The 25539-nt window shown below is 43.6% G+C and overlaps 2 protein-coding genes across 3 annotated transcripts; both read right to left on the reverse strand.

Moving 5' to 3' along the window:
* Positions 1-1423: 1423 nt before the first annotated feature.
* LOC134451994 (transmembrane gamma-carboxyglutamic acid protein 3) lies at positions 1424-12378 on the reverse strand. Of its 2 annotated transcripts, XM_063202380.1 has the most exons (4): positions 12303-12378; positions 10544-10586; positions 4611-4771; positions 1424-2691 (listed from the first exon to the last, which is right to left on the reverse strand). In XM_063202380.1, exons 2-4 carry the CDS (start codon positions 10551-10553, stop codon positions 1984-1986), a joined length of 879 nt encoding a protein of 292 aa, XP_063058450.1. In that variant the 5' UTR covers positions 10554-10586; positions 12303-12378; the 3' UTR covers positions 1424-1983. The 2 variants fall into 2 exon arrangements, with proteins under 2 accessions (XP_063058450.1, XP_063058451.1); XM_063202381.1 differs by lacking the exons at positions 4611-4771; positions 10544-10586 and having other exon boundaries at positions 12303-12354.
* Positions 12379-13633: 1255 nt separating this feature from the next.
* ripply1 (ripply transcriptional repressor 1) lies at positions 13634-16783 on the reverse strand. The gene is made up of 4 exons (XM_063202382.1): positions 16532-16783; positions 15958-16039; positions 14831-14904; positions 13634-14302 (listed from the first exon to the last, which is right to left on the reverse strand). The coding sequence occupies exons 1-4, from the start codon at positions 16624-16626 to the stop codon at positions 14074-14076; spliced, it is 480 nt and encodes a 159-aa protein (XP_063058452.1). The 5' UTR covers positions 16627-16783; the 3' UTR covers positions 13634-14073.
* Positions 16784-25539: the final 8756 nt, after the last annotated feature.

The following is a 25539-nucleotide window of genomic DNA, read 5'->3' on the forward strand; positions in this document are numbered from 1 at the left end:
AGTTTGGATAAAGAATCACAGTCCTGGCAATGTCAGCAATTATGTGTGGTCGTGTTTTGTCATTTAAAAAATAGTATTACAAGCAAACAGTCTGTGATCTAAACAGGGAGTTTGGATTTACCAAAAACTGGAATGTAGTCACACTTTGTTTGTGTGTGTGTGTACGTGGAATTGTGGAATTACTGTGTGATAAACTAATCTGCTAACTAAACTGTTACTTTTAATTAATCATGATCAATTACAAAGATTAAGTGTTTGGACAAGTCTGTTTGTCTGTGCATGTGCACAACATGTGCATGTTATTCACTGGCAGTGCAGAAAGGATGGCAACTAGGTTCCAGGATACAGGTAAATACAGTTTGTATATAAGGTGTATATACCAATAGCACACAACTGTAAATAGCAAATACATTACAGCATTTTTAGAATGCTCCACTTGCGTAAACATGGGTTTATCTTCAGATAACGATACTCCCTCCCTCCCAACCATGGCACAAGACGTGTGAAACATTACACACACAAATTCCTAACCAAGTATTTTTTCTGCATTTTGTTTCTGACAAGATTTCATTTATACTTCTGAACGAACCGAACCAACCAACACAGTCAGACAAATAATGGTGACTGCTCACTCTCCATTGAACATCCACAACTTTTGAGAACTATTTTCAGTGTCTATAAGTAGAATGTATTATTCAATATAACATTTCTCTCTTTGTGCTATTCCTTAAGGACACTTTCCTTGGTCTTACGGAATGCTAGGAATGGTCACTGAAAGTTGTTTTTTTTTAGTTTTACTGTACTCTAGGACAAGCTTTTGTAATTCACCACAAAAGTCTGTTTTGACTTCCCAACCCAGCCACCTCATCCACCAACATAATAATCCCAATTATGTACAGCTTGCTCTGTTTGGCTGGTTTGGTGCTTGTTGTTAGGAATGTCAGGTACGTTGTACGTTGTAAACGGCAGATACGGTATGTGGGAGAGGGTTGTCACTGGAGATCTCTTCCCTTCCCCTCCTCCTGTTATATTTCCCTCCCCCTTTCCATGGTTAAGGCCAAGCGGAGGTATTACAAAGTTGTTTCTGTGTGTGTGTGTGTGTGTGTGTGTGTGTGTGTGTGTGTGTGTGTGTGTGTGTGTGTGTGTGTGTGTGTGTGTGTGTGTGTGTGTGTGTGTGTGTGTGTGTGTGTGTTGTGTGAGTGCATACGTGTGTGTGTGTGAGAGAGAGGCTTTGGGTGTGTGTGGGTGTGAGAGAGTGAAAGAGAGAGAAAGACTTCTGTGTGTACTGTGTGTGCACGTGCATTTGAGAGAGAGAGCAAGAGAGAGAGAGAGAGAGAGAGAGAGAGAGAGAGAGAGAGAGAGAGAGAGAGAGAGAGAGAGAGAGAGAGAGAGAGAGAGAGAGAAAGAAAGGCAGAGAGAGAGAGACAGACAGAAAGAGTCCTGTGTGACAGTGGACAGGGTCTCAGGTTGGGACTAGAGGTGGGACGGGGATGGGGAGGGGTGAAGGCCTCTGCCTGCACTCTTGTGGTCATACAGAGAAAGGTTGTGGTCATACATATTATAAAGGTTGCATTTCTCAACATACAAATAGATGCCGAAGGAAATGCAGCCATACATTTAGCCAATTTAGCCAATTCTTAATTAGACAGGAAACATACACACACACACACACACACACACACATCCCCAAAGGCAAACTTGTTTAGGAAGAGGAGAAGTCTGAAGCAAAAGGCCAAACACACACACAGAAATACAGAGAAACACACACACACACACACACACACACACACACACACACACGCACACACACACACAGGGTGCTCTGTCAGAAAGCTGCTGTTACAAAAACACCCTTCAGAGTTGAAAATCCAGAAGGTTGTGCTGTGACAAAAAAAAAAGGTTTAGCCACTCCCTCTCTCTCCTGTTCCTCGTCAGTGGGGTTCGTTGCCGGGCCCGTTGCCATCAGTGTCCCACTAATCGGGCTCATCTGTCTCTGACGATCTCGTCATATTTGGGCGGCGGGTCGCTGTAGGGCGCCGACGTCTCGTCGCTGCTGCTCTCGGCGTGACCCGTCACCTCCTCGTAAGACGGCGGTGGTGTGGCGCCCGACAGACGCGAGGCGACGGAGGCGGAGGAGTCCTTCACGTACAGGGCGTGCCCGTTAGGAGGCGGGTGGTGCGTCAGGATGTGCTCCGATCCAATACTACTCCTACTTCCTCCTCTCTCCACCCCACTGATGACAACCGTGGGCCGACCGGAGTGAGCCTCAACCAGCCCGGCAGCCGCGGCGGAGGACGACGCTCCCCCGGCGTGGTGGTGATGGTGGTGGTGGTGATGGTGCTGGGAATGGTGGGAGTGGTGGGGGTTGTCGGAGTGTCCCGTCGACGACGCCGACGACCCAGACACCACCACCGCCGCGGAGGCCAGCGATTGGCCGACGGGCGAGTCCCTGTGCACCAGGATGCGGGGCAGGCTGCGGGAGTTGCGGTGGCTGGACAGGTAGCGGTGCTGCGGGTAGGCGGGCCAGCGGCGGCGCATGGTCTTCTGCAGCTGGCAGCGCCACAGCAGGAAGAGGCCGATCAGCGCCAGCAGCGTCATGACCAGCAGCGGCACCACCATGAACACCACGTCCTTGCCGTCCGAGCGCGACTCCGCGTTGCTGCCGATGCTGCGCATCTTCCAGAACTCCATCTGTAGCAGAGGAGATGAGAGGAGAGGAGAGGAGAGGGGGAACGTGGAAAGACAGAGAGAGAGGTGGAGAGGTGGAGGGGGAGAGAGGGGTGGAGTGTGAGAAAGGAGGAGGAGAGGAGAGAGAGGGGATGTGGAAAGAGAGAGATAGAGAGGGAGGAAGGGGAGGAGGGGGAAGTGTAGAGAGAGGAGAGTGGGGTGGAGAGGGAGAAAGGAGGAGGCAGAGATGTAGAGAGGGAACGTGGAAAGAGAGGTGGAGGGCAAGGTGTGGAGAGAGTGGGGTGGAGAGGGAGAAAGGAGGAGGCAGAGATGTAGAGAGGGGACGTGGAAAGAAAGAGAGAGGTGTAGAGGGAGGAGGGTGGGTGGAGAGAGTGGGGTGGAGAGTGAGAAAGGAGGAGGCAGAGATGTAGAGAGGGAACGTGGAAAGAGAGGTGGAGGGGGAGGAAGGGGAGGAGGGGAAGTGTAGAGACATGAGAGTGGGGTGGAGAGTAAGTAAGGAGGAGGCAAGATGTAGAGAGGGAACGTGGAAAGAGAGAGGTGGAGGGGGAGGTGTAGAGAGAGTGGGGTGGAGAGTGAGACAGGAGGAGGGGAGATGCAATAAGAGAGACCGAATAATTAATTCCACAGATCTCGTAAATTAATTAAGAAATATTCTGGCTCTGAAGCTCCTTGTGACCCCTTTCATTTTGCAAGAACATAAAATACTGGAGGGTTGGCTACATCTCAGAACATCATAGTAATAGATTATAATCATGACATACTACAGAAATATTAGTAATGCGTAATAGGATAGGCTATTAAAAGACAGAGCATCTCCTGATCATAGTAATAGATAATAATCATGTTATAGTTCAGAAATAGTAGTAATATATTGATTTGATTTGATTTTATTGATTTGTTTTGATTCTTTAATGTCCACAGGTGTGGAAACTTGTCTTCAGTTTCACCATTGTAAAGGACATACAGTTACACATTACACATTCAAAGACATTACATATTTAAGACAGACACCCCATTCCACGCAAGAACAATCCGGGAAACCACTCCAGTAAATGGATGAATAAATAGGTGAGATCTAACAATGTAAGAAAATAATATAAGATATTACAAGGAATAGCAAGTAAATAAATAGGTAACCATACCCCTCCAATAAATAGATGTTTACATAAAATAAACTACTAGTCATAATGACTCATCTAAGATATAAATCCCTCTTGTTAATTATGTTAACTGCATTTGGGACAAATGATTTCTTGTATAAGTTTTTAATAGGTCGCGTCATAATCATATCGGGTACACCGACAGGGTAATGCATGGAACAGTGAGAAACACAATTAACTTCTCAAAGACACTGGCAACAACAAAGCAGCTTTGATAGTAGCCCATTAACACACACTGTTCCACCAATGGAACGTTGAAATAGTCACTGAGAAAAACTTAACTACTAGACCACTGTGACAGTGCCCAGTGCCTTTAGTAATACATTACAACTTGGTTCATTGCCATTCTGGTAACAGCTAATTTATAACAGGGGCAGTGCCTTGAGGGGTTTTGTAGCCTCTTACTGCAGATGCGGTCGCCAGCGGGACTATTCACTACTTGCTGAAAATACTTCCATTTGGAACGTTGAAATAGTCACTGACAAAAACGTTACTACTACACCACTGAGACTGTGCCCAGTGCCTTTAGTAATATATTACAACTTGGGGTTTTGTAGCCTCTTACTGCAGATGCGGTCGCCAGCGGGACTATTCACTTGCTGAAAACACTTCCATACATCATAGCAACATCGCTATGACATTACAGAGAGCCTTAAGTAACATATTAAGACATAGCCATTACAGTTTTGGTGACAGTAGGGTTATTAAGACAGAGGCTCTGCGCTAAGGGGTTAAGAAAGAAGAGTGTTGGAGATGGTGTACCGTGCGCTCCTTGTTCTCGAAGACCTCGTTGGCCTCCTCGAAGCTGCAGCTCTCCTCCACGCACTCCCGCTCGATGTTGCCCTGCCGGAACTCCTCCAGGAAGCCATTGGCTCTGGGGAAGCGCTTGAGGAGTGAGTGTGCATCTCTTTCATCCAGGAATGCTGCACCGTGACAAGGATGACAAGGAGAAAGAGTTATACGCAGAGCTTGATGCCTGAAGAAGATCTATGATCAAAACGTTGCTCCCAATAAATTAAGTCTTTTGCAAGCAGTGTGCAGATCCTTTCCCGCTCCTACGTACATGTGACAGTTTTTTTATTTGGCACCTGCTGATGCTTTTTTGCTGGATGTGCGCACTTTCCACTACACCTTATACACAGAGCTTGACATGAATGTTTTTTGCCAACTGGCCATTGAGGCTAGTGGTTTTCACTACCCATGCAGCCTTTCTACTGACCATAGTTTTTTTTTGTCATTTTTTCCTCACAATCATGTGATGTCTAAGCTCAGAAGATTATTATTATTATTTTTATTTTTAAATCCTTTACTTATGTTTTCTTTATCACTGTGTTTGACAATGTTGTCAGTGTTGCAACTGTACACTGCACCTTGAGGTCTTTTGTTTACTTTTTTGCTACTTTTTAATGCATTGTCCTCTTCTTTACTCTTTGAAGGACAATGCTATCAGTGTTGCAACTGTACACTGTGCTTTACCCTGTTCTTGTTTACATTGCTCCTGTAAGTCGCTTTGAACAAAGGCGTCTGCTAAATACTAATGTAATGTAATGTAAAAAAAAAAGTGCTAAAGCAAGAAGAACAATAGATGCACATGGAGATACCCACAAACAAGCTGTCTGCTTAACTGGCTAGTGAGACTGAAATTATTACTAGTCAATCAATTTTTACCAGCATTTGCCGGTTGCCAGGTGCCAATATCAAGCGGTTAGTGGGGCGCCACCAGAAATGTTGGGCCCCATTAAAGATTTGAATTTTGGGCCCCCTTAAGGGCCCCTGTCAGTGCTTGGGCCCTGAGAATCTTTGACACTTTTCCCCTCCTAGCGCACACATGGCCACAGATATGCAAGTATTTCTCTGAATCTCCGTCAATAAGGACTGCTGCGCCGTCAACAAAGAGATCAGGACATACACTACAGTACATATGGATGCCAATATGTAGGCTGCGACTTGTAGAAGGGGGGTGGGGGATTTCTCCCTTCTGGTTTTGATATCACCAGCTCTGATAAATTATTTTTCATCTCCGGTGGCAACAAAGACTTCATAGCAATTGATGCAATTTCGCTGACGTTGCTTAAAATGCCCCATTCCACTTTTTTTTTGGCAACTCCGAGTTACACATGGACACAGATATGGACATACATATGTCTCGTCTCTAAAACATATGAATGGCAATGAGTTAGAGTGTAGTGGAAAGTGCGCACATCCAGCAAAAAAGCATCAGCAGGTGCCAAATCAGAAAACTGTCACATGTAGGAGCAGGAAAGGATCTGCACACTGCTTGCAAAAGGCTTAATTTATTAGGAGCAACGTTTCACAGCTGTGTTACACAGCTGTGTAGGCTTTCCCTATTTATTCTGACTGTTTTTTATCTTGTGTAAGATGCCTGAAGAAGATCTATGATTGAACCGTTGTTCCTAATAAATTTAGTATTTTGCAAGCAGTGTGCAGATCCTTTCCCGCTCCTACATGTGGCAGTGAGTTAGAACCTGCTTAAGTATTCTCTCTACTCTGTTAATCAAAGATTGCCCGGATTCAATATTTATTCTCTTTTCTCGGCTCAGTAATGTACTGGCCTGCTATGTCAATGTGGAGCTGTGTGCATGGACAAGAGGCTAGCCGATTCATTTGCCCCATCCAGGGTCCAACACTGAAATGAATAGAGCAAGTGTAATGCCATTTGAGCATTGGCACATAGGGGAGAAGAGTCATCCCACCCAGCTTTGAACCTAACCAGGCCAGGTAAACAAGAGCATACCTGGCACGGCGTTATGGGTGGGCCAGGGTGGACCTGGGCCCACCCATTTTGGTCCTGAGCCCGCCCATTTTTTGTCCAGAACCTAAAATCTTTCACTGAGGGAAAACAGTATGCCTACATTCAATGTATTATATTCTACTAGTGTACGAAAAAAAACTGGGAAACTGAAGAGGAAATAAAATTGTTTTTGTTTTGTTTTGCTTTGGATGCTCCTGACATGAACCACCAATCCGTCCGCGCAGCCTATGGCCAGTTGGCTACTTTCTGCTGCTACGAGGCGCGCTCACCCCGAAACAATTGATACAATGTCATGTCAGATTCTATAGCATAATGCTAGAGCCAGCCAAACATGCACTGAACATGCCAGTCGAGTTGTCCCACGCACATAGAATATACCTGGCGTCACTGATGACAGAAAATAAAATCACTGAAGTCAATGTCTTTAAAAGCAGTTGCAAACTTAAAACATCAAGGAGTATGCACATCTGGAGTGGACCAGCGAGAAATCATGGAATGGATAGCTGTCGAGACTGGTAGGAAAGCTGATTCCTCATGCCCGCCGAGGCAAATTGTTGTAAAGGAACAATTTACTTTGATTACAAACTAGGACTGGCCTATGTAGGCTATTGTGAGTTTCTACTGGCTTAATATTCATAGCATGGGAGGGCTATCCTCGTCTGCCAGCAATACTTTTGACCCTCGTCGTGATCACATACATGTTTGATATGCTAAGTTGTTGATCTCACTGGTTAGCTTTAAACAGCATCTTAACTATGCTATGTTATTGCCGTTGTGAAGCTGATATTCTAATATTGTCTTCAATCATGGGTTGCATTTTATTGTGGCCATGGATAGGCTATCCCACCACACAAATAGGTTTTCTTCTCTAGAGGACTAAAGCAACGCCATATGTCCATGGCTTAATTGTCGAAACAGAGTTCGGATTTTTCAAGGCTCACTTGCTAGCAGCCTACATGGACTGTGGCTAAACTATGTCTGGTTATGGAATACTGTGCTGCAACAGTTGTGTGCGTGCATAGGCTATGTGTTTGAGTGGTTCAACGTGTGATTGTGTGCTCTGATCGTCGCATTGTTGCGGTTGAAATGACATCCTCTTGCATGCATAGCCTACATGAGCCGGGTGCTTGGGATATCACAGGAACGCAGGCAGCACCTGACCCAGCATAGCCTTGTTCGCAACATGCGCCCCGCCCGCCTCTCTTCACGGGAGCCACTCCGCGCTCCGCGACCTCCCTCTTTACAAATTAAGCACCGCTCCAAACGTTCTCCTCTCTTCTCTTAGCAGACGTGGGCTCTACTCCCCAGGCATTATTTTGTATTTGTATCAATCCATTTATATTTAGTTTCTTCCGCGTTGTTTTTGGAAGTGTCAAGCGGTAATGCGAATTGAATTATAGGCGCAAGCACTGGAGAAGTCCTGTGTGTCTCACCTGCATTTTCGAGCTCCTAAAACAACTCCCAAACAACTCCAGTGACATAATTAACACAGCGAGGATCATTGATCATTGTCATCTTCATGCATGTTAGCAAAAGAAATGTGGGGTTTGAGGGCAATAAAAACATTTGGTGATGGTGGGACAATGCGACGAGACTGTGAGGGAGGAAATAAAAAAATGAATGGGCTACCCTAACCCCGCAGCCGTAAGAATCCGAGAATCTTCACAATGAGGAAACACTGAATTTACGCACATAGGCTATAATATTTGAGTAAAAATCAGACGTTTTGTTATGAGGACGTGATGTTATAGGTCTAATGAAGTGCCACCCAAAAATGTTCTGGCCCATCCAAAACTGATTTTCTGGCGCCGTGCCTGGAGCATACGCCAGGCATTCAACATCGTGCATCAAATAATACGCAGCAGCTTCAAATGTGCACATGCGAGAGAGAGAGAGAGAGAGAGAGAGAGAGAGAGAGAGAGAGAGAGAGAGAGAGAGAGAGAGAGAGAGAGAGTGAGAATGTAATGCAGTTTGAGCACTGTCACATAGGGGAGAGGAGTCATCCCTCCCAGCTGTGAACTTTAGCCACTGGGGTAACAAACATCCTCTGATCACAACACCCAAGAGCCAGGCCTGATGGGATGACAGTCAAACATCGACAGTATATATACAAATTGTGGTACAAATACGATAATTATCATACATCTGGCAACACGGACTATCCAGCACTACTGTCAATAATAGCATCAATCCTTTAACCCATTTTGTCCTAAGCCTTTTTTGGGAAAAGGTGCCCTCTGCCTATTCAAACCTAAATATCTCAGCCTCCGAAGCACATAAAAGCATGAAATAAGTTTTGTTTCAAAGCTAGGACCTTTATTTTGCACTATAATGTGTTCATTCAGCTCTAGCTTACCCGCATTTTAGTAAAGCACCTAAAATCTCAAAAACCTGAATGCAGCGTATGTGTCGCTCCAGGACACAATCCTTTAAGGGGCCTTGCCAATGCACTGCGCTTGAATTATACCCAGATCGTATCCTGTCATGCCCCTCCCTCTTCACATCCCACCTCATCATCTTGTATTAGGGTTAACAGGTATTAGGGGTAACAGGTTTGAATCAATTGTTCCTCCTCTGTGGGATATAAATGTACTCATTAAGTTTGAAAGAGTCTGCCGTCTCTGTATTCTGAATGGGAAACAATTACATATTCAACCTGTAGTATAACCGCGAACAAAAACTACTTAGTGTTGCTTTAATTCACCAAGAACATCAACCACAAACCTTTGAGGATACCTTGCAAAGACGGAAATGAAAAGGATGGGGATGTAGCCCATATCACGTGAGATACATATTAATGCCTATCACATCAAAGCATTTATCCAAAAGCCTTTAGGTGCTTTGTTCTGTACCTAAAAATAAAACTCAATGGTGTTCATTATTGTCCCATAGGCGTCAAAGCCCATCTCTGGTGAATAGCAACAACCCCGCTGAGAGCGCCGCACGCTAAGGCTATTAAAAGACACACACCTTACTAAATCATGTGCTAACGCAGCAGGAGCACGACCCTGGCAGCATCATTGACACACATTCTGCAGCGCCACACAGCTTAATGCAGTCAGACACACAATGCATTTGACCTTGTCATCATGTGGCAGACCCCACATACAGTCAAACACACCCTGCTAAACCTAACGTGCAGAAGACAAGCAGGTCGCCATCGCAATCTAAACCTAACGTGCAGAAGACAAGCAGGTCGCCATCGCAATCCAACAAACTGTGACAAAGACAAACTGTGTTTTCACTCGATTATACGCAGAAAACAGCAGAAAATATAAATCCCAGCTTCAGTTAGAACACTGTGCAATTAAACCAGATAATATTCAAAAAAGAGCTCATCTATGACTATGACTTGATTTGTGTGGTTTAGGGTAATGTTTATTGTTTACTTTCTGAAGCTGATAATCCCAACGTCTGTAAAAATACACAAGATGCAAAGACTGTGAGTGAGCTGTGAAGGAGAGGTGTGGGGATGGAATTTTAAGTGGCCGGTGATATCACTTGACTATTAACAACAGATGAATGTCCAAGCTAAAACCTAGTAAAACACTGAACATGTGTCTACTTGCACATTGGTTTAGTACATGTACTTGTTAATTAACAGTTCAAATAATAACATATCTCTTTGTTTAGAAAAATAGCTGTGGCAATCAGCTTGTCAAAATCAGACTGCCGGGGAAGCCATGGCTCTATGATTAGAGTGCTGGCCTTTAGATCAGAGTGTTGCAGGTTCGAATCCCACCCTTTCAGCACCTTCCTCCATGGCTGAAGTACCCTTGAGCAAGGCACCTAACCTCACATTGCTCCAGGGACTGTAACCAATACCCCGTACCTGAATAACTGTAAGTCGCTTTTGGATAAAACGTAGCGTCCTCTAAGTGTAATGTAATGTAATGTAATGTAAGATGTGCACTGTACTTACCAGCTGCCATACTACTCGGCGACACAGACTGGCATATGCTGACCTGGAAATCATCAAAACAAGGTTATACGATGACTGATTTTGGCAGGCAACATTGGCAGAGGTGTCAATAGGCTCGGAGAGGCTCGGTGTCAAAAATACTCTCTCAAAGGGAAAACCCTGCTATGTATTCCTTCTGGCTATGCTCTCTCAATGCATGTGTTTTTACCATCTGTTGATCTGTGCGCTTGGTGCACTGGTTCACAAAAATGTATGCTGTGGTAGGGTTTTCCAGCTTCCAGAACTGGAATTGCACCTCTGATCAAACTTGATATTTAACAGAAAAATACACATGCTCATGTTCATGTTCTGTCCTACTCCCTACATTAGCTGTCAATTTCATTTTTTACAAAATAAACATATTCAAATGGATACACATGTACCATCATAACATTAAAGACTTGTTTTTCAAGGAGCATGTCTGGTTTGTACAGTAGGATATTAATAAGTGAACTCTATTGTCATCATTTGGTGATTAACAGCTTGGTTGGCAAAGTAAATTAGCCGAGCGCAGAATCATAAATCCTATTTTTAATGATGGGAGGGGGTGTTGGAGAGTTCCCTTGGTAACGGAGGCTGGCTATATGTATCCAGAGCGACGCATGCCTGTTGTGCGTCTAGGCCTGGGGCCTGTCATACTGGACCAATCTCATGTAATCACATATGCAGTATTTTGTAAACATTACATTATCAGATGCACATTTGCCAAAGTAATCCCACAGTAGCCATGTCCAACTGCACACAGCATTCATTAGCTCAAGCCAGCTAGTTGACGTCACTACATTTCCCATGCTTTATCAAAATAACATGAAACACCACCACCACTCAGAATGGCACAAGCCGCCCTCCAGGCATATTGAAAGTGTATCACCTACTTATTACTACCTTATGTACTACCCACTGCTCAAGTTTCAGACTTGCCTTTATCAGTAGGCCTACACTAACATAACCACTAAACTTGCAAAATGGCTCTTTACACGAGCAACCACTCTAACATCAGATCCTCTCCGAAGCGCATCTTTTGCTGGTGGAGTGGCCGGAGGCGCACAAGAAAATGATGCGTGTGAAGTGAGAGCGTGATGTTGAGTATATCCTACAGTTGTGTAGCCGTCAGGAAAACATGTAAGGCAAAGCACTTAATAGCTCGCAGCCTGTAGTTTCTTTTCTTCAATAACCCCTTTTCCGAGTCTTTTTTACCTTTAATCGCGTTTGCGCTAACGCTCTCATAACCTTTGACAACAAAATGCGCACAGACGCATCTTTTATGTCCACATCCAACCCGCAGCCAAATCTAGATCGCCTACTCTTACATGTAGCCTAAAACTATGGTTGCCAACATATCAAAAGATAAAATGATCTGCAGTGTAGCCTGCGAGCTACATCATGTCCAATGGCAATGTATCTTGATTAATTGGTCAGGTTAATTAGGAGACATGTTCCTTTAGAATCGTTTCCACCTCATTACCTTCAGTCCTCTAAACATGTTTTAGTGTATTCAAAAATTTCGGGCTGTATTGCAGCCATGTTTTTGCCAAGAATACAAGCAAATAAAATATTCATCGAACATCTAACTGTATGAGAAAAGAGCCCAGATATTCAAAGCGCTTTAACCATTTTGGTTTTGTCACTCGTTGTTGTACTGGATTGCGAAACTGCCAACTCTACCCCAAGTTCATCTGTATTTATATAACTCTATGTATCAAAAAATATACAACCCTACCTTTCAGGCTATCATAGATTCCTTCTCATTCCGTCCCTATTTTCAATAGCCGAACACCCACATTAGTCATGAAGACCAAGACAGAGGTTTCGCTCTATCCAATAACGGTAGTGAAATAGCTATTGCCGTCCAATGGAAACGCGCTTGTTGCTATGTGGTCTCTTTAACACGTCCCTCCGATGACGGAGTGCAGTTTGGGTATCGTAGTCCCACTGAAATCTCTAAAGGCTGTCTTGTAATTTATTCTATGTTGTGGCCAGAAAGTTACCTAGTGCTGGGTCAGAAAGGAGTGAACGGTAAATTTCACTTGTGCGTTAGTCCGTGTCCAGCAATTTTGCGCAAAATATTTTTGGAGTTTTAAAGTAAACCAACCTAAACGCGGCCGCTGCCACACCTTTCTCATCTATACTACAATTCCCATAATTCCGTGCACATGGCTTCAAAGCACGTTTTATAGTCTATTAGGTCAGTGGGCTACAGTCCCAGTTTTCAGTGCTTGTTTTCATAGAGGTTATTAAAAAGTGAGTGGGTTAGGTGCGTAATTTGTATGACATCATTTACTGTCACTGCTTTGTTTAGCACATTAATAATCCATCATTTATTTAGTTCATGTCACAGCCCCATATGAAATTAATACATAGGCCTATGTAATGGATTATCTATAAATGAGAGTGAAGTGTAGTAACTGAACTACTATGACTGTGCCCATCACTGATCCAATTTGGATATGTGGGTTAGGCCTATTTTACTTGAGACAAATGGGTCACACATTCATATATGCGTTAAGTCACCAAGGGACATTCTCCCGGCCCTCTGATAAGTTGGGTGGATGGTGATCTAGGCACCGTGTCCTGCAGAACACAAACTGTTCCCAAAAGAGTATTGACAATAAAATGCATTCTATGATGCTGTTTATCTTTCATGTTGTTTGCATTCAGTTTGAACATGTAAGATACAGTGTGATGCCTTAAATGGTAAACTAACAGGATAGGGGTTTGGGGAGGAGGGTTGGTAGGCGGTTGACCCCTTGCTAGAGGAGGGTTTTTACACTCCCAGACATTCCAAGCCTAGTGTTTCCTCTTAAGACGTCTATCAGATCATCTTTGCGTGAAGCGTGAAGACACAGCACAGGCCCCCATTCTTTGGCAGCACCACTAGTCCCCTCCACATCAAAGGATCACACTAGCGATAAAGGTTTTTCTGAAAAAAGGTGTTTTTATGACATTGTGCGCCGCCCCTACCCCCCTTTACCCAAGCCTACACCCCAGCCCCATTATACTGAACTGCAAGCACAGAGATAAGAGACTACACGCGTAAAACCAGAATAATGTTTCGTGAGTTTATTTTGTGTTTGACAAAACATAGAAAAATAAAAATGTCATTATAAAAATAAATATATATTTAGGTAGAAATGTACAGTATAATTTAACAATGTAAACAGATGTATCCACATAGAACACTAAGGTCCTGAGATGACAGGGCAAACAATTCTGTCCCAATGTGGGAACCATTTGCCTACCCATGTTCTGTTCCCAGAGGGAACATATTATAACGCAACACACATTATGCTTTAGCTGATGGTAGCAAAGGAAACGATACTGACTCAAATTAGCTTCCATCAGCCCATGAAACCCCATGCTATTAATGCCCAATGTGAGTCTGTAGAGTCTGTCTGACTGACACATGCTGCTGTTCAGTCTCGTTTGTCTGCAGCAGACACCAGCACAGCTGCCCCTTTTGTCACACAATGGTGTCCATGTGTCCATGGCTTTCAGTTGACATGGGTGAAGCAGGGGAGAGATGTGACACGTTCATAGGACTGGATTTTCTCTTCTGCTTCCATCATCTCCTCTTCCTCCTCACAATCGTCGTCTTCCTCGTCCGAGTCGCTGTCGGACTCCTCGTAAAAGCTGATGGTCGCCTGGACCGGGAAGTTTCTGAGCAGGGCCTCTCCGTCGCTGTACAGGTAATCGTAGGATTTAGATTTGGGCCAGAAAAGCCTGTAGATACAAACAGAGAGAAACAGAGCAAGACGTTAAAACACAGTCCTGACAGCCAATCTACTAGGCCTACATGTACGTATGTCATCACAATAAAAAAAATCGTAGCCTATAACTCAGAGTGTCTGGCACTTCTTTTTGTTTCTAAGTTAAAAACACAGTTGCCACAGTTACCCCTCGGCAGATTAAAATCACTGATTAAAAAAAACCCACAGCCAAAGTCTGGTTTTCCTTCACCCGCACTCTTCTTTTTTCAAATTAGACAGGGTGGAAATTAAAACTTTTAGGTGCTAGTCATTACATACGTGTGGCATTTTTGTTCACTAGGTGCCCTGGGGGTGTTTTTTAACTAAATTCACCACACCACAAGGCCCAAGGTGTGATTGTGGTTTTTTCGAATGACTAACACGCTGTCTGCTTTAATTAAACCAAGTCCACATGGAATTCCCATCAAAAAAGCCCCAGCAAGACACCCAGTAGAGAACAGCATGGTGGGAAGTTTGGTGTGGAGCTCGCTTGGATACTGACCTGACAGGATGCTGGAAAGGCTGTAGTTTACTCATGGCGGTGGTGGTGCCCGGCTCAACAGATCTGGAGTATGGCTACAGAGAAAAACAAAACAAGAAAGAGGAGAGGGAAGACCATTAGTACTCAAATAAAGAAAGTGTAAGCAAGGTGATAGTATGCAATTTGATAAAACAATATGGAAACATTACTCTGTGGAAACGCTCTCTACGACTAAACCCTGCGAAAACACTTTGTACACAAGGCGATGGGGGCATAACTTCCTGCCAAGTTGCAAATGCTAGTCGGTATGGTTACGGATGTGGTGGCAGTCCCTGACACCAAGTGCCATTTGCCAGCAAGAAGACTGTCTCCACTGTGGCGGCAGGCAGCTGAGGAGGTGTGCGGGTGGCAGGCCAGGCACTATCCTGTGGGGAAGCTAGCTGGGCTGGGCTGGACGGGGTGAAGTGAGGCAGGCGAGAGAGAGAGAGAGAGAGAGAGAGAGAGAGAGAGAGAGAGAGAGAGAGAGAGAGAGAGAGAGAGGGAGGCAGAGGTGTCTGTTTTGGCTGCTGGGCATGGGTAGAGCAGCAACACCACAACACACCACACCACACCACACCGCCCTCTCTCACCTTCCTCTTTTGCACCTAACTGCTTTTTCAACAGGGCAGACTCGGAGAAGTAGTACCATATGGTAGTGAGTCAGTGGCTCTGTCACCCTCTCTCTCTCTTTCGCTCTCTCTCCCTCTTTCTCTATCTCTCTCTCTCCATCCAGCAAGTGGCTCAGTGTCAAGAAAACAGCTTGACTGTCACACCTTCTGGGCCAACACACAGAGGCTAATGCTCACCACATGCTCGTCTGTCTCCTCCACCGCCTCCCCGCTCAGCTGCCTACTGCTCTATTTTTTATTCATCCTGAATGGGAGACTTGTGGGCAGGATGCTTTGTCTCATTCGGCCAAGTTAAACATTAATGGGGGCAGAATCCCTTTTGCCTAGGCTACTTCCCTGAGGATATAGAATGAGGTGAATATTCTGCTTAATTCTGCAAAGTCTTATCTGTGGGCCTATGGCATATGGCCTGTAACAATAACATGCACGCATTTTGGTTTCTGGAGAATATAAAAAGAATAGAGAATAGGAAATGCTTACCGACTGAGCTTTGCTTCTTGGGCATCCCGTTTGTGTGTCTTTGCCAGTCACGAGCCATGGCCTCCACAGGGCTGCTCTGCTGCTGTGAGGAGAGAGAGAGAGAAGAGAGAGAGAGAGAGAGAGAGAGAGAGAGAGAGAGAGAGAGAGAGAGAGAGAGAGAGAGAGAGAGAGAGAGAGAGAGAGAGAGAGAGAGAGAGAGAGAGAGAGAGAGAGAGAGAGAGAGAAGATGGTTAATATTGGTTAAACTTCTGAACCCGGACAACAGTCAGTACAAAAAACGTAACCATAGGAAGCCTGAAGATTCTTGCCTATGCCCATGCAATCTAAATATTTCTTCAAACAGTTATCGCTCCACCATCCAGACAGCCAACAAACGCACACCAATAATATTGAACTCAATGACTGCGTAAGCGTAGACTACATCTGTCTGGGCCGTTGTCAGACCTGACTTTGAATGCTGCATAACTATTTACTGTACAGTTATAACAGTTAATTTAGCAGTTTAGCAGTTAATAGTTTAAACATGTAAATTTAGAATTAATAGCATGAACTAAATCGCGGCAGCATGCCTTACCTGGTGGGTGCTGAAATATGCGAGCTGCCGCTGGAGATGAGCCGAGATGAGGCGACGAAGGGCGTCTCCTGAGCTACGAAACACACAGACTGCATTTTGATAATGCGTAGCAGTGTTAATGTTCAACTATTTCCGCGGAGAATGCGAACAGATTCGTCGCTGGATGGTGAGTTAAGTCCGGATGGCTTGCAGTGCTCTTCCTCTTCCCCTGGCTTTCGTTCGAGTGGCCAACCAGCCAACCGCCCGAGGTTTATAAAGGCATCTAGCCGCAGGAGGGGGTGGGGAGTGCGCCCTGCCAAACGATTGAACGCGGGGGGGTTGCGGTGCCTGCGAGACCCTCTCGGGTGACCATAAGCAATTTGGTGTGAGGACTTGCCCAGTTGTATAAACAGCGGTGCACTGCGTGAGGGTGAGAAATCTAGTACCGTGAGGTTTTTGTAAAAACACACAGGGGAAAAGTTACGCACCATCTGTGCGAAAGACAACAGGGGGGCAAATAAAGCGAAGGTCGTATAACTCTGTAATTGGGTTGTTTGTAGGCTATGTCCATTATCGACTAAATATGTCGACAAATCATTGTCTTGGTTGGGCCATTGATTCGCATTATGCCTATTTCTTTAAACGTGTAGGCATACACGAGGTTACCCCACCAGAACTGCGTTTTCTTTCCGTTATTTATAGCTGCCCAAAACATTTCAGGCATATAATTTAAACTATTTGGAATACCAAAGCAGATCATCACTAGTATAAGTTCGAATACATGCAACAACTTATCAAACTCGCATCTCTCATACAGATATTACGCACGAGACGATGAACGTTGAGCAGGATTATGATTGGCAGTCCTATGAGATGCTCTCAATTTGAAGCCTGGTTAACACTAGAACTACCAGGATTTTTCTGCCTACCTAGAAGTACCAGAGAGGGGTCATTTGACCTGGCAGCTTTTACCTAATACACTAATCACTCATTTTGTTATGGTAATGAGGCTGTTAGGGCCGTGTGTGGGGTGAGGGGTGAGGGGGTCACACCTTACAGTGCTAACAGCCAAGACAAACAGGGACAGACAGCTTCTTCCCAAGGGCTGTCAGCCTCCAAAATCACCACAGGTAAATAGCAACTTGCATGAAGATATCAGCAGCAAAGACAGACAGCACAGTTTGGCGGACAGTGTGTTACAGTTTTTCTCCATTGGTTTGGCTCATTTCTTGAAACTGAGATGTCATTCTCAAAACATGGACAAATCCCAAAACTAATTTGCAGTTCCTCACAACAGAATGGCATTTATCATTGCTTTCATCAAATTTCATTATTTTTCATTATTGTCATTATTTTTGTACATGTCTCAAACATTTAGTACATCCACGCAAATGGCTATGTACAAGTATCCTACAGTTAACACAATCAGCTTACATTTAGTAAAATTTTCAAGTGAATGTACCTTGCTGATCTATCCCAATTGGTTGATTCTCAGTGTAATGGTTGTCCTGAAAACATGTCAGCACATTTTCTTCATATAAGTCATCAATGAACGTGTGAATGTCCCATGTGATCATGACGAATCATATGACCGCAACCAGATAATGGTTGAATTACAGTTTTCTCGATTGGTTTTGCTCATTTCTTGAAACTGAGATGACATTATAACCATTGGGTCATTTGGCCAAACATTCTTACACTTCTGCACAACAGTTCAGATAACTAGCATAATGTCATATACCTCCCAAAACACCTCATTCTTGCATCAGCACTAAACCGTCTCACATATAAATAGTCAGTACCATCAAAATGGCATAGATCCTTCTCAATTGCTTTGGCTCATTTGCATTCATTTAGTCCTTCTGTCAAAATAAACTGGATGGTTCAGCATAACTACATGGATCCTCATCACTCGCTCATATCACCCCAAAAACAGTTTACCCATGTGTCAAAACTAAATTTCTTCCCCACATATATCATCAGTACCCCCAAAATACATTGTCCCTTTGCCATTGTGTAAGCACTGCCAGTCAAAATGGTTAGGTGTTTTATTTACGTTCAGCTAACAGATTTCGACTATGTATGAAAAGGAAAAAGTGAGTGAAACCATTGAAGTTTGACAACACAGATAATTTACCAAGGACATGTATCAGTAGCTTTCTTTACTGTAAATTCATACAGAAAGTAATGCCCGTATATCACAGGTTTCTCATGGGTTTGGCTCATTTCTCAAAACAGAGATAACATTCTCAAAATAACATTGACAAATGCCAAAACAGAATGTCATTTGAAAAAATGTCATGAAATTAGCCAAATAACAGAGGAAACTGTAGTATACACGGTTGTAAAATTATTTTCTACTAACTAGTAAAGTTACAATACCATCTGACCTGTTGAACACTGTCATGAATTTACTATGTAATGGAATTCTTAAAATATGATGTCCTTGACTGTTTTGGGAATTGCGTAGAGCACATTGCATATGATGACTTACACAATGAAATAATGCTGACGTGTTTTGGAGAGGGCAACCATTAGACTGAGAATTGTCTAATTCATTTAGATAAACAAGGTCAATTTATTTTCGAAATGTGCTAAATGTATGCTGAATGTGTCAACTGAAGGGTATTTGTACATATCCATCTGCAGAGATGTACTAAACATTTGAGACATGTACAAAACATTTGATATCTGATGAAAGCAATGAAAAATGCCATTCTGTTTTGGGAAATTGCAAGTTGGTTTGGGGATTTGTCCGTGTTGTTTTGAGAATGTCATCTCAGTTTCGAGAAATTAGCCAAACCAATCGAAAAAAACTGTAACGTGTGAATCTCCCATGCCATGTGACCATAACGACTCATGTGAATGCAACCTGGCAATTGTTAGATGGATAAATACCAGTGCATGTGGACTAGAAACTGCTTCACTTCCCTCAAGAATTTTGTGGTGAAAGAAGCTCCTCTCCAAGGAACGAAGATGCAGAGATACAGCACTCAACAGGCATTGGAAATGATCCACACACGCACACACACTCTGTGTCTCAAGTGACAGCTGTGAGCTGCTAACAGCCACATTTCCACAACAAAAGGAGTGTCCGCAGGGGGTCCAAAGGGTCAAATGACCCTCTTGTGGGGCTTTTAGGTAAAAAGGTCAATTGACCCCTCCGTGGTAGTTCTAGTGTTAAGGGCCCAGCACGCGTCTCCAACTTGTCAGTCAGTCAGGCCAGGTGCGAGAAATAGCACAACAAGATGTTAATGACACCCTAATGGAGTCACAACACAGCCCGATGGCCCATTTGGAAAAGTAAGCAACGGCCTGTCATACTTACCCCCTGTCTGGACCGCAAACTGGCAAACGGACCGAGGCAGACTTGATTAACTAAACTGATTGTTTGGACGGGACAAAACAACAACTTCACTTATTCACAGATAGGTCTTACTTTAATTATCAAACACGTTGGGAACGTTTGTGTGCGCGCGCGCGCTGTGTTTACAATTTAAAGATGGCTAATATCAGTCGTCTGATAAACATAGGCCTATTGAAGAGTAGCGGAATGAGGGATTTTCCCAGTAGCCTATTTCATTCAAAATATTCGGTGATGGCTATCTGACATTTCTTCAATGTCCTCCAATATCGTCTTATTCTTGTTCTCCTTAATTTCATTCGCTTTCAAAAAGCAAAGGTACAGACCTAGGCCTACTAGTCTACTCTTCTTTCTATTCTGGGTTTACACACCCCTGATACAACATGATCAAGTTAACCTCGGTGAATTCATCTTGTTGCAGCTCGACATGGCTGTGCACAAATGTGCAATATCTCAAACGCTCTCTACAGAACAACCCACTTTTGGGCATTGTTTACTTGGTTCATTTGCGAGTCGGCGGGTAAGCGCTGTGCCTTCTGTTTTCGCGTTTGCTGATCAGGGAGACAGATTGGGCCCGGAGTGGATTGACATCCCCCACTCCTGGCCTACCCTTACAGCCGCCCAAAAGCCCTCTCCCCCGGCGAGAGGAATGTCTGCCAGGGCGAAACAACGGAGAATTAAGTGACCACTGTGTTTTCTTTTGATAACATCTTTGCGCAAGCCTAATCCCGAACAATTGCCACCGCGCCATAAACGACACAGTACGCAGTAAAACAAAACAATTGAGATGCTAGTGCGAAATGAAGTTTATCTCCATTCTTTACTTGAGTTTTATTTCAACAGCCTCCCTCTACTGTTTCTTGTTGTTTTATTACACTGGATGGTGTTTATTTTCCAAGTCTTTCTTGCCTCTCCTCAGACTGCTATCTCATTTAGTCCTTCATTTCAAACTTAAAACATGAACGTTGTAGAAGTATAAATGTACGTTTTTTTTTAAGTAAATATATATATATATATATGATTTTGGTTGCAATTATTAACTCATATGCATGGTGTAATATGAATGTTTCATTCTTTTCATTCAGGCGTATGAGTGATGTAAAGTGTATGTCATAAAGGAGTGAGTATGACATAGGCCTACAGGAATGACTTGTGTTTAGTTTGATTGCACTTGATTAGCCTACACATTATTAAAATGTAACATATGTATTTAATGAAGGACTAATTATATTATACTATTAGAAGAAGAGGTGTGAGTCTCTGGAGGTGCTAGACTTTAGAAAGGCAGCCCTTTAGTTGCACATATCCCATTCTGTATCACCTGAATAGATACACTAATCACATTACATTAATTAGTCAAGTGTAGGGTGCTAACCAGTAAAACACTGACTAACGTATCCTTTTAATTTGTTACCAGCAGCTCATTTAATCCCGTAGCGCAGAGCCTGTGTTATAACCTTACTGCCACCAAAATTGTAATGGCTATGTCTTAATCTGTTAGGCTCTCTACTGTCATAGCAATGTTGTTATAATGTAGTTGAGTGTTTTCAGACAATAGTGATTAAGCCCGCCGCCGGCGACCCCGTCTGCAGTAATAGGCTACTGACCTCAAATTCCCACATCATAGACCCCTCATCTACAAGTTCATCGTTTTTGTATCAGTTCAAGAAAACTGAGATGTGTTTACTGATTGTAGATAAGCCAATTTACCCAATTTCCAGGCAAAATTCCCAGTTTGTACAGGCAGACATGGTGCCACATAATGATTCTGCTCAATTGTTGTTTAACTCCTGCAACTACAAACATGAAGCAGTTGATGTGTCAAACTAAGATTTTGATGCTTTGTCTCTGAAAAATTACAAGAAAACCCACATTATCCATCCAGCTAAAGCATCACTTAAATAAAGTTGACTTCAGTAAAGTTGTATAGAGCCTGTTATATAACCTCACTGCCACAAAAATTGTAATGACCAAGTCTTAATCTGTTACTTAAACCTCTTAGTAATGTCATAGTATAGCTCTATGTTATTAGGGTATAGATGAGAGAGCCTTTTCAGCTCAACCGCCAGCAGGTCCATCTGCACCAAGTGGTTATGAAATAGAATGCCTTGTACTGCAGAGGAAGACCCAGGCGTATATAGGCAACCTGAAGTTCTGGTTGCCACTTCAGATGAAGACCCAGCCGTATGCCTCTGAGGTTCTGGTTGTCTCGTATTATAATGATTGTCTGACTTCTGTCAGAGGTCAACCTCCCTCCCTGGGTCATCTGAACACCTTGTCTGGTGTGTGTGTGTGTGTGTGTGTGTGTGTGTGTGTGTGTGTGTGTGTGTGTGTGTGTGTGTGTGTGTGTGTGTGTGTGTGTGTGTGCACGCATGCCAGATTGCCTGGGTTAGCACCAGAGGTGAGCGGTGGTTTGGCCTATGCTCTCCACACCTCTCCTCACACCTCAGGCCTGGTGTGCTGGTGTGGAGAGGTCAAGGGATTCCCCTCACAGTCACCCCATACAAACAAACACTGGTCAGCAGCCTCGACATGCCTACTAATTATTATTTTTTTTAAACCAAATACCAGTGCCTGCACTTGCCTTCTCACACAAGATGATCTATGTTTAAATTGTTGTCTTGCACCTTGGCACAGAACCTAGGCTATAACCTTACTTACTTACCATCAAAAAATTGAAATGACCAAGTTAATTAAGGTTCTCTGTAATGTCATAGCAATGTTATTATGGAGTCCTTTCAGCAATGAGTGAATGGGGCCGCCAGTGGAACCATCTTTTCAAAGAGTCTACAGAATAAGTAAAAAGGGAAAAATAATCTGGTGATCTGGTTGCACCGGATTGTTAATCTAGAAGCCCGGAGTGTGTATCTCCTTTGTTTTACAAAATCTAAAGAATAATTTTGACTAACATGACCTTGATGAATGAAAATCTTCCCAGGCATAATGTCCATTTATAGTGGAACAACCCAACTGCTACCTGAATCACTCTGTACGGTCATCTCTCTCAATGTTCTGAAGACACTTCTTTTTCAAGAACAGTTTCCTTCATAACAATTTTATCATCCACTCACCAACGCCACTGTACAGTGACTATCTTTGTGTAGTCTTTGTTCTTCTATATGCAAAATCTTGAGGCAGCTTCTGTCCATGTTTTGTATGTCCCATTTGACAAATAACATGCGAAGCTTACAGGGCTGTACTGGGAGAGAAATAGGGCCCGGGCACTTTTGGCTTAAAGGGGCCCCTCATAATTAGCTGTGCAGAACCGGTGGGCCCCGCACACTTGTGGGCCCCTATTTTCAGAAATGTAAAAAAATAATACATGTTTTTTTTACCTGGTTACCCCATAGACCCTGTCTGTCTGTCTGTCTGTCTGTCTGTCTGTCTGTCTGTCTCTCTCTCTCTCTCTCTCTCTCTCTCTCTCTCTCTCTCTCTCTCTCTCTCTCTCTCTCTCTCTCTCTCTCTCTCTCTCTCTCTCACACAGACACACACACAATGGTAGCTTTAGAGGAGAGATACAAAGAACATCCAAGTGCTTTTAATGGAATTCAGTTTATTAATAATATATATGTTTTCAAAATGCCCCCCTCTCTCTTTCTTTCTCTCTCTCTCTCTCTTACTCCCTCTCTCTCTCTCCCTCTCTCTCTCTCTCTCTCTCTCTCTCTCTCTCTCTCTCTCTCTCTCTCTCTCTCTCTCCCTCCCTCTCTCTATGTATGTGTGTGTGCGTGCACTGAAAGTGTTGTTTTCATGTCCGAAGTCACCAGTAGCTTTCCTGTGTGAAATTGTGTAGCTGTTACTGTGTGAAATGTGTCATCCTCCATGACAGCCACTCTATTAATATTTAGGAGTTGTGGTTGTTTGTCTGCCTAAACAGAGTAATGGTGTGTGTGTGTGTGTGTGTGTGTGTGTGTGTGTGTGTGTGTGTGTGTGTGTGTGTGTGTGTGTGTGTGTGTGTGTGTGTGTGTGTGTGTGTGTGTGTGTGTGTGTGTGTTTGCGTGTGTGTGTGTGTGTGTGTGTGTGTGTGTGTGTGTGTGTGTGTGTGTGTGTGTGTGTGTGTGTGTGTGTGTGTGTTTGTGTGCGTGCTTAGTATGCCTCTGATGTGTATGCCTGTTTGTGTATACATGTTTGTGTATCTGTGAGTGAGAGTGCATGTCTGAGTGCATGTGTGTGTAGGGACAAGAGTGCATGCGTGGCGTGCAGACTATACTAAAGGGTCACCAGTGGGGCGTATGGCTTGTGCCATTGGGGTGTCGATGGGAGTAAAGTAAAGTGTGTGGGGGTGTAAAGTGCCAGTCTGGCCTGGGTGGGGTGTGTGTCACCACACCTCTGGGTTGTTTTTGGAGAGGCGTGGAGGCCTCCTCCCCGTCACACCTCCTCCACTTTGGCACATGCCGTGCCCTCCTCCCTCCTCCATCCCTGGGCTCAGGACATCTACATTGTCCATGGAAGAGTAGCAATATATAAGTGTAATGCAAAATAAGTAGCACTATATAAAGTGTATATGAGAGTAATGCAAAATAATATAAAAGTTAAGAGTAGCACTATATAAGTGCAATGCAAAATAATATAAAAGTTAAGAGTAGCACTATATAGGCCTAAGTGCAATGCAAAATAATGTAAAGGTAAAGAGTAGCACTATGTAACTGTAATGCAAAATAATGTAAAGGTAAAGAGAAGCAATATATAAGTGTAATAAATAATATAAAGGTTTGTGCTGGAATAAGAGTACGGTCTTCAGAGCAGGTTTTGTTGCCAAACAGGAACTACCGGTATATACTATGTGTTCTGTTCCTTTTTGGATGATGTCTAGGACATTTGTCACCGTATTAAAAGCCTTATTTTGTCATGTGTGTATATTGTGACCAAATGATGACTCTTAATTGATGTTAAGATTAAAGATACACCGACCACACATAATGGTTCAAATTCACAGCCTATTGCTGAATTGTGTGTATGGTATTCTGGCCTGCTTAGAGACCTGCCATGACAACATTTCCAAATCCCTGGATCCGAGTTTGACAAAGGCCTACTTTAATTCATACTACAATCATAGCCTGCATTCTATTCAATGTAATCTACTCTAATATGTTTCTAGTATTTGCACGGTTACAGAAATGTGCAAGATACAAGACATGTAGTTACCTTTAGTTCAAGGCAAACTCTATAAACAGATCAAAACAGTTGGTTGTTGTATGTAAGACAAGTGTAGCAAAATGAAAGCAATGTTTTCTATTTTTAGTGTCATTATTGAGCAATGACAATCCTATGCTACTGCATTCTGAAACAGCACCATCACATGGATGAATCAAGTAAAAAAAATAATTGGATGGTTGAGGGGTATCGGTTAATGAGTCTAACTTGTAACCTAAAGGTGTGTGTGTGTGTGTGTGTGTGTGTGTGTGTGTGTGTGTGTGTGTGTGTGTGTGTGTGTGTGTGTGTATTGCCAATAGAAGAACATGTTAAGGAGGACTACCATGGGTGTTGATGCTGAACATTCTGTTTTACAGTTCCCTGACATGATGAATATCTGGCCTAAGAATCACCCCACGCGGCCATGCCGTGGTCTAACGGTGGGGCACTGAGTTACTACGCCGGCGACCTGGGTTCGATTCCGGCCCAGGTCATTTGCACATCCTTCCCTGTCTGTCTCTCCCCACTCATTTTC

This window comes from Engraulis encrasicolus, chromosome 7 (genome assembly GCF_034702125.1).
Source record: "Engraulis encrasicolus isolate BLACKSEA-1 chromosome 7, IST_EnEncr_1.0, whole genome shotgun sequence".
NCBI lineage: Eukaryota > Metazoa > Chordata > Actinopteri > Clupeiformes > Engraulidae > Engraulis > Engraulis encrasicolus.